At 34.7% G+C, this 14465-nt stretch overlaps 1 protein-coding gene across 1 annotated transcript in view; it reads right to left on the reverse strand.

Moving 5' to 3' along the window:
• The window catches only part of Ehbp1 (EH domain binding protein 1), a 283776-nt gene that overhangs the window by 94416 nt on the left and 174895 nt on the right, over window positions 1-14465 (reverse strand). The window contains exons 12-13 of the mRNA XM_090336837.1: window positions 5956-6134; window positions 5247-5295 (exon numbers count right to left, since the gene is read on the reverse strand). Of these exons, the coding sequence (XP_090192963.1) occupies window positions 5247-5295; window positions 5956-6134 (228 nt within the window). The remainder of the gene's footprint in view (window positions 1-5246; window positions 5296-5955; window positions 6135-14465) is intronic.

Genomic DNA, 14465 nt, shown 5'->3' on the forward strand with positions numbered 1-14465 from the left:
TTTGTAAAATGAAGAACTAATGAAGAACTAAGATATAAAGATAAATACCAATGAATGCCATTAAGCAAAGAAACATTTTTTAAATGACTAATTAAGACTGTTTTTTTCATAAGGGAAAATTCATCCATTTTGGAAAGAATGAGATGTTTTCTGTACTACAATCTAGTTGAGATCGTGAGGCTGCATTGTATTATTTTTGTTAGCCTTTAAATGACTGTGGTATATCAGGTTTTTCTAGTTTTGAAGAATCAAAGCTGTTTCTCAATTTACAATTAATTATTACTATCCTGAGCTAACCCTTCAAAACACCATTGTTGCTAGGATGCATTGAATGTAGGGCTAAAAGTTTAGATATACTTTCTGAAAAAGTGTAAGTAAGGATTCTGTAATATACTCTTGCTTTGGGATGTTAAAACAGCTATTATTTATAACAACTCAATATTTAGAAGCACAATTCAAAGTTTTCTTAAAAGAAATGTTAGGAAATAATTTAACAATTGAGAAGAAATCATTCTTTTGCACTTCATGTAAAAGTACATTTCTCTCTTAGCCTTTAATCTGTGTTTTCCATAGTTTAATAAATATGGAATAAACAAGAAAATGAAAAACAAATTGTGATATTAAAACCTCCTCAATTTTCACAGCACTATGTTTCATAATATTGGTACTTCAAGATGTTTACTACCGAAAATGGCTCAGTTCGTGTACGTGTATAGGCTTGATTGTTATTTTACATGTTTTAGGAAAATTAAAGTCATTTTCCTCCTTGTGTATCTTGACTGCTTGATTGACAGACATCAATACAGACCATCAAGAAACAGTTCCCAATTATCTAAAACACTGACATACTGGTTAAGATCCAATGCCACCGGTAATACCTTTTTATTCAGCATTTCTTGTAGACCTGGGAAAATGATTAGCTTTCTTGTGAAATAACTTCTGCTGGTGTTTTGCTTCATACAGCAAATTCATTTATTTAATGCACACTAATTTCACTACAAACATTTCAAAACAAACCAGGATTCTTGTGAGGCCAAGACTTTATAAAATAATTTTTCCATAGGATAACTTCTTCTGTTATGACCACTTATCTATTCTCTTTAGAGTTTGTGTGTAGAAAGAATTTTTTTTGTAATATCCAAGAGGAAACTGCTTTATTCATTCCTAAGTGTTAGTAAATTGGTTAAGGAGGAGTCATTGCTAGTCATGGTATCCACCTTGGTAGAACATAAGACACAGGCATTGTTCCTTGTACAGCTTCATATCCAATCAAAAGCAGGCATTATCAGAAAGAACCTTGTAAAGCAACTAAGCAATCTTGTACAGCAACCTTGTAAGCAACTAAGATACAAAATGTAGATTCTACGTAAGAAGTTGTAAATGATTAAACAAAATATGGCACAGCAGTAAACAGTTCAATGAATAGAAGCATTAAAGTTAAAAGGCTTTTGAAAAGCCAGGATAACTTTCCTGGAAAATATGGGTGTTTGGGGATTGAACCAGGACCTAGCACCTATTCAATAGAACATTCAATATTCTACAACAGAGCTACATTCCCAGCCCTGAGAAAAAACTTTAATAAGACAGTCTTATCAATGAGATATATGAAATATAAATGTAAGCACTCTCACCATTATTAAGTTCCTAAAATCAAATTAGTGCAAAGTGTGTCTTAAGCCTTAAGAGATTTCCTATAATAGTTAAAAATGTATAGCTAAGTAAAATAGACATGGTTTCCTTTTAAAAAATTTAAACAGTAAATTGAAATGTTTATGAAAATAATAATGGTTTATTTTTGATATAGGTTTGCTATGTAGGGCTCAAAGGCTTCTCCAATTCTACCTTCTTGGAAACAGAGGCAGTTGGAAATACCACTACAACTGACTGGCAATTAATGGTGCATTTACACTTAAATTAGTTTAGTAGTTTATTCAAGCACAGGAAAATTCAGGTAAAGTACTGTCACATAGATGGACTGGTGACTCATGTCTATAATTCTTGCTTTTCAGCAGGCTGAGAATTGGAGGATTGGAGTTTGAAAAAGCCCATGGAAAAGTCTCCATTTCCAACTAACTAGCAAATTGCCACATTGGAGGCATGGGACAAGTGGTAGAGAGCTAGCTGTGGACAAGCAAACTGGGTGAGTTAGAAACCTTAAGTTGAAATCTGGCACTAGCAAAACAAAATAAAGCAAATCCTGTCATATAAATGGAAACATTTTTTTTGTTAATAAAACAAAAGCATTTCTCTTCAACAGACATAGGAATTACAAAATTACACAAGAAATAATCAAATAATTTGGCAGCATGCACACTAGAAGGATGATTTTGGGGGGAGGTGGGTTCAGTTTGTAAGAGGGAGAATCAGTGTTGGGCACGCTGAAGACTGAATTAAAGTCTTCAAGCACTTTCCCACTGATCTGACTCCCCATTTCCAAGAAAAGTAATTTCTTCCTTCCTTCCTTCTCTTCTCTTTCTCTTTCTTTTGGTGGTACTGGGATTTGAACTCAGGGCCTCTTGGCTTGCTTAATGGGATGTCATATTTCAACTTAAAAAATGAATATTACTCCAGGATCAGTATTATACATTTACAAAAAAATAGTCATTTTAATGGCAGTATACAATTTTGGTGTTAACAATAAAACTAAAATAGTGTTTAATTAAAATTCCTGTTTTGTCAATTGAGCTATCAAGATTCTAAAACTTTAATCATTGGTGATTCTAATTATTTATACTTATATAACATATATGTATATACTTTTATAAACTATACTAAAAACTTTTATTCCAATCAGAGGCTATTCATCTCTTTGCCCTTTGAGCATTTTTGGCAATGGACTTTTCAGAATGTCTTACAGGTAAAAAAGTAATATAAAAAAAGAAATCATTAGATTGAAAGATGATTGTTAAGGTGAATTTGGGAAACAGTAAATTAAATGTTTTGATAAGCCCATTAAATAATGTGATTTTAAAGGAGTGATAAATTATAGTAAGATATGCAAATATCTGTGATCTCTGAAGGCAATAACATTTCAGGCATGACTAATCAACCATGATTTGTGGCTTCAATTCATATGGAAGGAAATGTTAAAGTTTGCCTAAAGAGTTATACAAACAAAAATTTCCCCAATCATGCTATCCACAGAGCACAAGTTAATAATTCCAACTAAGTCAGGCACAGTGACTTGTATCTTTAATCCTAGATACATGGGAGGTAGAGACTGGAGGGGATTACAGTTGAAGGCAAGTCCTGGGAAGAAGTTAGTGGAACACTATTTCAATCAAACAGCCAGGCAAGGTGGTACCAACTATCGTCTTGGCTAAATAGGAGATTGTAGGTAAGAGGTTTGTGGTCTGAGGAGGCTGTAGAGAAAAGGATTGTAGTCTTTATCTGAGACTAGTCCAAGGGAAAACCTTGAGATCCCACCAGAATAAATAATAACTAAGACAATAAAGACCTTAGGTATGGCTAGAAAGCTGAATGCTCTCAGTACAAATCATAGTACCAACAAACTAACAAAAAATTGCTCTAAGATAACTATGTAATTCATTAATCGCTAGTTCAATTCATTGAGTATCTGTTGTGTTAAGAGTTAGGTACAGGCTGGCTCAGTGGCTCATACCTCCTAGCAACTCAGGAGGCTGAGATTTGAGGATCAAGGCTCAAAGTCAGCCTGGGCACAAATGGACCAGACACTCTTATCTACAATTAACCTCTAGAAAACAAGAAGTGGGGCTTGGCTCAAGGGTACAGCAATAGCCTAGAACTGAAGAGATCAGGGACACACACCTAGTCCCAGGGGTAGGACGGTAGCCTTGAGCTGAAGAGATCAGGGACAGTGCCCAGGCTGAGTTCAAGGCCCATGACCCACCAAATACAAAACAAAACAAAACCAAAGTTAGGTACACTGCCATCCTTGCACAAAATTACAAAATTACCTCCTCTGAGGTAAAAGACAGCCCGCAAGCTGGGTGCTGGTGGCTTAGGTGTGTAATCCTCCTATTAAACAAGCTGAGATCTGAGGATCTTGCTTCAAAAACCCAGACTGGGCAGCAAAGTCCATGAGACTCATATCCAAAGAATGAGCAAAAAGCTGAAGTGGAGATGTGGCTAAAGTGGTAGAGCACCAGTATTGAATGAAAAGCTAAGGGAGAGTACCCAGTCTCTGAGTTCAAATCCCAGTACCACACACATTCTGAAAAGCAAAGCAAAGCAAAGCAAAGCAAAACCCGAAGTACAATCACTGGCTTGGCCCAGGAGGCTCTATAAATATCTCCTCCCATACCAGGTAAGATATTCTGATCTTAGTATTTTAATTATGTGTGGATGACAGTAAAAAGAACAACTGTCAGTATCTTTTTGCTTCTATGAATTAGTCCCTCTCTTGTATGCCTGCTATGTTTCTGCTCTCTTGACATGTTACATTTTACATAATAGTTAAGGCACAACATTTTTTTTTTTTTTTTGCCAGTCCTGGGCTTAAGCTCAGGGCCTGAGGACTGTGCTTGGATTTTTCTCAAGGTTAGAACTTGAGCTTCAGCACCACTTCTGGCTTTTTTTTCTAAGTATGTGGTACCAAGGAATGAAACCCTGGTCTTCGTGCATGCTAGGCAAGCACTCTACCACTAGGCCAAACACCCAGCCCAAGGCACAACATTTTTTAATGCATTTTTTTGTACTGGTACCAGAGCTTGATCTCAGAACCTTAAGATCCTACTCAGCTCTTTTCCATTAACAGCTAGTGCTCTATCACTTAAGTCACATTTCCAGTCTGGCATTTTGCTGATTAATTGGAGATGAGTCTTGATGGCTTTGAACCAAGATCCTTAGATTATAAGTTCCTATGTTTCTTCCTCTGAGCCAGGGGCACCTGGCTTAGGTATGCTTTTTCAAAGTTAAAATTATAGAATAAAAGCAATATGCTTTCAAAAATATTTACTAGTTAATGAAAGCCATACACAATCTGATGCCAGATGGACAGTTGTGATCTCCAAAATCTGACAAACCAGAGACTATCATGTATCCTATTTCAACTGCAGGAGCAGAACACTTTCTTGAGTCCCCTTAAAACTATCTATTTTCTTTAATTTATTTTTAAATGGTTATTATAAAGGTGATATACAAAGGGTCTACAGTTACTTAAGTCAGGTAAAGAATACATTTCATTTTGGACAATGTTACCCCTTCCTGGCTTTCACCCAGTTTTTCCCTCAAAACTACATATTTTGTTTTTTTATAATTCTTACCTTTTTGTTGTTTTCTTTAATGTCTTGAGGATTCAGAGACTTGTAGTCACTAAAGGATAAAAATGGGACAATGGATACATATAGTAAATTTAAAAATCAATTTCATTTAAAAATTCAATTAAAATTGAATTTAAAAACATGACATTCAATAATACTGAAGAAAAACCAGCAGTTTCATGGTAATTCAATCAATCAAGCCAACAGTACTGAAAATAAATAAACAAATAAATAAATAAAAGCTTTCTATCCAGAAAAGAAGTTAAGAGAGAGGACCAGAGTGCCTTGATAACCACTTTTATCATAAGGTAAGCCTTCACTCTCAATGTGCAAAGATCTATAGGCTTTTTGTCTCATCTCATTTGTGCACTAACACCATTATTTTAACCATTTTAAATCAGTATAATACTAAGGAGAAAAATAATTTTTTTTCAAAAGGATAAAAGTACCAAGAAGGAAAAACTTTCTGCTATACAGTTCTGTTAATGAAGCAAGAGATGTAGTTTACTAAACAAGAAATATAAAATCAAGTATTTAAGGATATGTGCTAAGCACTTATTTTGTTAAATTTTTAAAATGTCTTATTTATAAACTATCAATAGGGAATAGCACATTTTTCTACTTACACATGCTAAGAAATTATTTTATGATTTTTAAAAAATGTTTATTATTTATAAACTATTAATAGGGAATGGAACATAGTTCCACTTACATTAAGTCTGGTCTAAAATGGTGCAATATTGCACAAAAAGATAAACCATTTCTCCATGATGTAGTAAAATTGGTGATTTTCACTCCCCGGTAATTTTTTGTGACTTCTTTGCACCACACAAGCAATGACTGACTAGCATTTGGCTTTCGCCCCAAAATAGGACTTGGTATAGGGCTTGGCTAGAATAAGAGAAAAGAAGAAAACATTAAAAGAATTTAATGGAAGAAGAACATTAACGTTAATTGACCTAACTAGATCATTTGAACCCTTTGATGTCAGTTTAGGTCCTTCAAAACTGTCAGTTCATGACAACTGTAACCTCTGAAGGGAGACATAAATCTTAAGTTATTATCTTCAGTTTTAGCCCATGGCATTTGCCTGACAAGGATATAGATATGTGAGAGGTAAAGTGTATACGTAGGAACAAGCCAAGAGCTTTGTTGATAGAAACATAATGTTGAAAGTATTTAAATACTTAAGGCTGAATATCTGTGTAACTCTCACACCCTAATATTTTTTTCTCAAATGTGAAGGAACAAAATTTTTTTCCTTTTGGACAATATTAAAAATTATTTATTTTAAGTTTAACTGTAGCACCAACTATTAGTGGGTGAGAAATCAAAAGAATAAGTTTTCAAAATATAGTAACCATATTAAATACATATCATAATCATGATTACATTCAAATACCTTTCCCGTATGAATTTAAAGTTATTAGCAACAGTTAGGTGTTGGAAGCAACAGCATACAACAGTACATATCTCCCATATGCTCAAAATATTTTCCAATTTTAATTGGGGGTTATTTTTTAAGTATGGGGTGAGTAAGTGGTATGTGTTTAAAATCTTAAGCATATATTTATTCTTGTGGGGCCAGGAGTTTGGCCTAGTTGTAGAGTGTCTAGCATGCACGAAGACCTGGATTCAATTCCTTGGTACCACATACATAGAAAAGTCAGAAATGGTGCTGTGGCCCAACTACTAGAGCACTAGCCTTGAGAAAAGCCCAAGACTAGTGTTCAGGCCCTGAGTTCAAGCCTCAGGACTGGCCAAAAACAAAACAACAACAACCAAAAAAAACCCTACAATGGTGGTAATAAAAATAAGAATATACTATAAGATTTGAACGGTAGGCTTTTATTATTTTTAAAATCATGTCATTTTCTTTCACTGAACAACTACAACTTGTGATACCGTCAGAAATATCAGGGCTAATAAAGAAGTGTACTAAATATTTCTGAACTACAATCTTGCTATTAATAAAAAGTGCTGGCATAGTAGTGATACTTAGATATAAAACAGAAACCCTCCAAAGTAAGGTCAAAGGAGACTAATTATTTACCACTAATATTTAAGTTTAACAAGCATGCCATTTCTACCATACTGCTTAAGAAAGTCCAATGATGCCCCCATTTGACAAAAGCATGTTAGTGCCAAACAAATCAACCCTATATAATTATGACATAAATCTGTTGCTTCTGTGTGAAGACTACATATCAGCAAACATGTAATTTACCATTTTTATAAACTGCAAGATTTACAATTAGAAAAAACAACCAGGAATCTAGCAAAGTGCTATTTCCATAACTTTTTCTTAATTCAGTAGTGGGCTTTGAACTCAGGGTCAATATCTTGTATTTTCTAGGTAGTTGCTCTGTCTCTTAAGCCAGACCCCAGACACTATAAACTGCTGTTTTTTTAAATTGATCACCTCTTAAAAGTAAATGAAAAAAGTTCACAGATGATAAGAATGAACAAATTCGGATAAATTCTTACTTAATATTGAGAAGCAAGTAAAAATAGAGTTCTTCAAATAGCAAATTTATTTTAATAGTTCTTTTAACTATCAATCTATGGCCCATCTCATTTAACATGTGGGTAGAGACTTATCCTATTCATAAGAGGATTGCTGAACTGGGCAAAATAATTTTTCTCACTATTTCTATCTATCTATCTATCTATCTATCTATCTATCTATCTATCTATCTATCTATCTATCTCTATCCATCCATCACAAAAACCAGCATATACCGGGAGTTTGGCCTAGTGGTAGAGTGCTTGCCTAGCATGCACGAAGACCTAGGTTCAATTCCTTGGGACCATATACATAGAAAAAAAAGGTGGAAGTGGTGCTGAGGCTCAAGTGGTAGAGCTCTAGCCTTGAGAAAGTCCAAGGACAATGCTCAGGCTGTGAGCTCAAGCCCAGGACTGGAAAAAAATTATATTGTTAAGACATTGATTCCAAGTATGAGTAATATGTACAGCAGACAGCAAATCTGCTATACCATCCTGCCTACAGTTTCTACCTTAATATTTGAACAGCATTGTGCTGAATAGTTTGTTCTCTCCATATTTTGTACTGATTCACTCTTGGATTTCCAAATATACACTTAAGAGTTTAAACTATGACAGTTCCAGTGGGCTGTCCTTTTTGCCATATAAAATTTGAAACAATAATCTTTCCTTACAATCTCCTTTTCATTGTTTGCAAATGCTATTGCTTAGATTTTTTTTTTTGGTAGGTCATGGGGCTTGAACTCGGCCTGGGCATTTGTCCCTGAGCTCTTTAGCTCAAGGCTACCACCATACCCCTGGACCTGGGCATTGTTCCTGAGCCCTTCAGCTCAAGGCTACTGCCCTACCCTTGAGCCAAGCCCCATTTCTTGTTTTCTAGAGGTTAATTGGAGATAAGAGTCTCAGGTCCTTTTGTGCCTGGGCTGGCTTTGAGCCTTGATCCTCAGACCTTAGCTAGTATTACACCATGTCCAGCTTGCTTAGACTTTTAATCTCAGAATCACCTTTGAATTTTTCCTTCACCTATTATCACTTAGTTATTTCATGGGCAATATGACTGGATTTGATTTTTCAAAAGGCTTCTACAAAATCATAAGAGGTCTTCCTTCTTCAAAATTGTCCCTTATCTAACCCATTAATCACAGCATAGGTCTTCTTAAATACAACTAACATCTTTTTGGATCTCATGAAAACACAAAATGATGGTGATGTATTTCTGACATTGAATCCCAAATCCTTTTCAATGTGTTTATCCTCTAGGATGACTCACTCCCATCTCTTTGGTCACACAGATCATCACTCCCACTTAGAATATCTTAGGTCCCTTTTGTGCCACGTTCATTGTGTGCTACAATGTCCCACTACTCCAGAGGATGAGATAGGAGGATCGTGAGTTGTAGAATAGTGCACAAGACCTTGTCTCAGGGAGGGAAAAGAAAAACAACAACTTGGGAATGTGGCTTAATGGAAGAGCTTTTGCCTAAAATGTGTAATGCTTTGGGTTCAATTGTCAGCAGAAAAGGGTCTGCAGCCAGAAAATAAATAGAAAAATCTCATGAGTTGATCAGGAAAGTAAGGTCAACTGATACAATAATAAATAATAATAAGATTGAATGTCACTTTCAGATTAATTGACTTTACAATGGAATCCAACTATGTGAAATAAAAATCATGTTAATATGCAGAAAAGTATAAGGTACTAATAGATACTTTAGAAAGTATGATAATTTAAAATCTTTTAATTAAAGTAAAATATTTCAATGAAACAAAATTACTAAATGTTAGCAAGAATGTAGGGCAAAGGAAGCTTTTATTGTATTTTTACTTTAAAAAAGTAATTATACAAAGGGATTTCAAGTCAATGTGTCAGTTGTAAGCATACAAGTCATTTTAATTAATGTCACCTGTTCTATCATTCTCAAAAGGAGCTTTCATACAGGGTAGATAAAAACCCCTCTGATAATGTCTATTATGCTAAATTTAAATCTGAAGACATGCCTATCCCATAACCCAACAATTCCTAGGTTTATATCCTATAGAAACATATGCTTCTACAGAATAGACTACAAGTACAGCAATGTTCATAGCAGCACTGTTTCAGTTTTTCAAATGTGAAATGGCCAAGAATAGCATGGCTATAAATTTGTAGATAATTCAGATATTGAAATATCACACACACACAGAGCGTATATAGTGAAAATTCTAAAAGAAAAAAAGCATAGCATAGCATATACCAGGTGCGTGATCATATCTCTATCTGTATCTATATCTCAAAGCCAGTTTGGGCAGAAGTCTTATCTCCAACTAACCATCATAAAATCCAGAAGGGGAACTGTGGGCTCAAGTGGTAGAGAACAAAGCCATAAGTGTAACTTAGGCACTGAGTTCAATCCTCAGGACCACCTCTCCCTCCCTCCCGCCCTCCCTTCCTCCCCCCCTCCCTCCTCCCAACCCCTTTCTCTCTCTCTCATAACTATGTAGACTAGAAAGGGCAAAAAATAGACCCATATACAATAGAAATAAACGGACTAATGTATGATTTCAGATTCCATGTTGCAACAATCATGAGTTTAGTATTATAAAAGAAAACAATATTTAAATATTCAAAAGGTCTATTAAAATCCTTTTTATTGAAGGATTAGAGCACATGTTAAGCATGTACAAGTCCCCAGCCTCAATTCCTAGGTCCTATCTAAAAATTTAACCTTATTTTTTAAAGTATTTATCTGAACAGGTCAACTTTTCTTCATAAACTGCAACCCAAATTACACATTACAATGTACAAAACTGTTCTAAACCAGACATTAGACACTGGTAAATAAAAAAGTCACATTTCTCATTAAATTGTTTTCCTTGGAAAATATAGTTGAATTCATGCAAGTAGTTATGTTAATATATGGCAGAATTGTTTGTAATTCAAATGAATTAATGTTTTAAATTACTCAATTCTATTTCGACTATTGTAAATATCATTCAGATTAGTTCACATAAATGTTCTATGGAATCTTTTATATATAGTCATCACAATCTTTAGATATTTTTAATCCTTTCTTTGTTGAATTTTTTTTTATTAAGAAAGAGGTATGTAAACGGTGCTGGTGGCTCACCCCTATAATCCTGGTTACTCAGGAGGCTGAGATATGAGGATTGTACTTCAAAGCCAGCCCTGGCAGAAAAATCCATGACACTGGTATCTCCAATGAACTACTCAGAAAAAAAATGAACGCATTTCTGTGGCTCAAGTGGTAAAAGGCTAACCTTGAACAAAAGAAGCTTAGGGGACACAACTCAGTCCCAAAATTCAAGCCCCAGGACTGGGCGGGGGGGGGGGGATATGATTTTGTCAGATATTTTTTTGCATTGAGATAATTACAACTGTTAGTCTGATAAATGACTGATATCTGTATTCTGGGCAAAATTCCACTTTGTCATAGACATGTTTAAAATATTGCTGCATTTGGTTTGCTAGTATCATTCATTATGAATTCTTATACCAGTGTTCAGAAGCGATGTTAATCTACAGTTTTACTTTCTTGCTATCAAGAGTTAACAATGACCTCACAAAATTTAGAAATGTTCACTTTTCAATTTTTTTCTTTTAGAAAAAGTTGGAGGTGAATTGATACAGCATCTTTAAATTTTGGTAGAAATGCAGTTGAAGCCACTAAGTTCAAGGCAGTCTTTTGTTTTCTTTTGGTTTGGTGAGGGGACAAGGTCACCTTATAATATTGCCACACCTGCCTTGAACTCTTGTTCCTCCTGCTCTGAGTGCTGAGATTAAAGGTGTCAACCATTATGCCTGACATGTTGATTTACTACTATTATTGCTACACTCATTAGTTATAGGTATATTTATATTTGTTTCTACATGGGTTAGTCTTGATAGGTTTTGTTTCTAGAAGTGTGTCTGTTTTACGTTAAGGTTATCCAATTCTATTTTATGTATTTGTGGGTTGTGGAGTTTGAACTCAGGACTGGGCACTGTCCTTGAGCTTCTTTTGCTCAACAGTAAGCTATCAATTGAGCCACAGCCACTTCCAGCATTGAATAGTTGTTGGCAATAAAAGTCTCATGGACTTTCCTTCCCAGGCTGGCCTGTGAAGTATGATGTCCATATCTCAGCCTCTTAAGTAGCTAGGATTAACAGATGTGAACCACTGGCACCTAGTTTCCAATTCATTTTTTTTCCTACAGTTGCTCCTGGTTTCCTTTATAATCCTGTTTCTATAAATAGGTAATGTGTCTACTTTCAATTCTGAGTTTAGAAATCTGTATCTTCTTTTTCCTTAGTATATTTAGCTAGATTTTTGTTGATCTTTTCAGAGAATCAATTTCTGGTTTTGTTAATTTTCTCTATTTGTTAATGTTCTCAATCTTTGCTTTAATGTTTATTTTTTCTCTTCTTCTAAGGCTGGAATTGTTCTTTTCCTAGTTTTTCAAATTACAAAGTTAGGTTGTTGATTTGAGATTATTCTCTTTATTTTTACAATTCTTGTTTTAATACTAGTACTAATAAATCAATAAGAAGGCCAAATTATAGAGAAGATATGATGTATTCATTTTTATACTTCAATGGTTGGGTATTTTTAGGGAAACATGGTCTTAGTAAATTAATAAGCAAATCATAAGAATAGTATTGCTTCTTTCTTTTCATTTTTTTCTTCCCATAAGAAATATTTTTATTAACATCCTACCAGCTATAAAATTTGTTCCTGACATTAAGCTCCTAATTCTTTTCCAAGTGGTCTTGAAGTGATCTCATTCATGTTTCTTCTCTTTCATTCTGGAAGTGGCTGTGACCCAAAGCAAAAGGAGCTCTCCTTAGCAGCTCCATTAACAGTTGGATTTAATAAAATAACATGTTTAAAAACTGTATAACCAAAGAATAAAGTAATTTGCACTAATTTCTCAAGTAAAAAACAAAAGTATTTTGAGTGAGGGTATTTCTGTGTAGTTCCAGCTATTCTAAAATGTGTAATTTTCCTGCCTCAGCCTCCTTAATTCTAATATTACAGTTGTGAATCAACATGCCAACCTTCTCAAGTTAAATCTTGAATTCATTAATCTAAAAGAATATGTTATAATCTCTCAAATTAATGCATTTATCCTTAAATGTATATAGAAAACAAAAACACAATTAAAATAGCTTACAAAATTGCCTATGTATCTACCGTACATGTGATCTTTATTACTTCATACATCTAGTATCCTTTTATTTCAGTCTTCAGGATTTTCTTTATACACTTTTCCTGGCAGGGTTAGTGGTAACAAAATCCCTTACATTTGAGGGACAGCTTTGCTGGATATAGAACTTTTCACTTTTTTTTTTTTTGCCAGTCCTGGGGCTTGAACTCAGGGCTTGAACACTGTCCTTGGGCTCTCTCAAGGCTAGCTCTCTACCACTTGAGCCACAGCACCACTTCTGGCTTTTTTCTATGTATATGATACTGAGGAATTGACCCTGGGTCTTTGTGCAAGTTAGGCAAGCACTTTGCCACTAGGCCAACCAATGACAGGACTCTTCACTTTTAACTATAGCATCCTAATACTTCTTCGGGTCTAAAGTTTCTGATGAGAAGTCTACTGATATGAAGATCCCTTCTATATGCTGAATCACTTTCTTGTTTCTTCTTGGGGTTGGGAGTTTGGCCTAGTGGTAGAGTGCTTACCTAGCATGCACACAGACTCTGGTTCGATTCTTCAGTATCAAATACATAGAAAAAAGCCAGAAGTGGTGCTGTGGCTCAAGTGGTGGAGCTCTGGACTTTGAGAAAGCCCAAGGACAGTGCTCAGACCCTGAGCTTAAGGCCCAGGACTGGCAAAAAAAAAAAAAAGTTTCTTCTTTTAAATTTTGATTATAATGGATCTGAATGTGACTCTTGATTTTAACCTTGATAGTAAACATTTACATTCATGTCTCTATAATCAAACCTGGGAAACGTTTTCAAACATTATTTCTTCAAATACTCTTTTGTAACCTTTTCTTTCAGTTCTCCCCACACTGGAAATTGAACCTAGATCCTCCAGCACACTAAGAAAGCACATTAAGCAAACACTGAGCTATACTTCAGGCCCTTCCATTTCCTTCTTTCTGTCCCTAAGATTCAATAATTTATATTGCTCTATGTTCAAGTTTGCTCATTTTTTCCCTTCTACTTGCTCAAATTTGCCTTTGAATTGCTCCTATACATTTTTCATTTCAAATTTTTTCATTTCCAGAATTTTTTTGAGTCTTTGAGATCTTCTATTCTTTATTGGTATTTCCATTTGGTTGATGCATAATTTTCTTGATTCTCTGCATTGCTTTTTGGTCTGTGTGCATTTAAGATGATTGTGTTAAGGATCATTCCCCTTTATTATTTTTTTGAATGGAGGTCATCCTTTCCCGTTTCTTTGCATGCTTTGTGATTTTTTTTCCTGAAATCTGGATATTAGAATCTAGTAATATAATTCTGAAAGCCAGATTTTTATCTTGTGGAAACTAGATTCTATCTTTCTCCCATGTATTATTTTTATTTTTAAAATTATTGGTAATATCTGTTCTAAGAGTCAGCCAGAAGTATAAAGTCTTCTCCATTATTTTCTATATCTGTCTTCTCTGAACTTGTATAGTATCTTTCTATTTCTCCCTTCATATGTAATACCATCAGTGACAAAAGGATGAATGAAGAGTGTGTGTGTGTAGAGGTAGGGGGAGGAGGTGTTGACTCTGAATTT

This window comes from Megascapheus bottae, chromosome 7 (genome assembly GCF_031878675.1).
Source record: "Megascapheus bottae isolate mThoBot1 chromosome 7, mThoBot2.hap1, whole genome shotgun sequence".
NCBI lineage: Eukaryota > Metazoa > Chordata > Mammalia > Rodentia > Geomyidae > Megascapheus > Megascapheus bottae.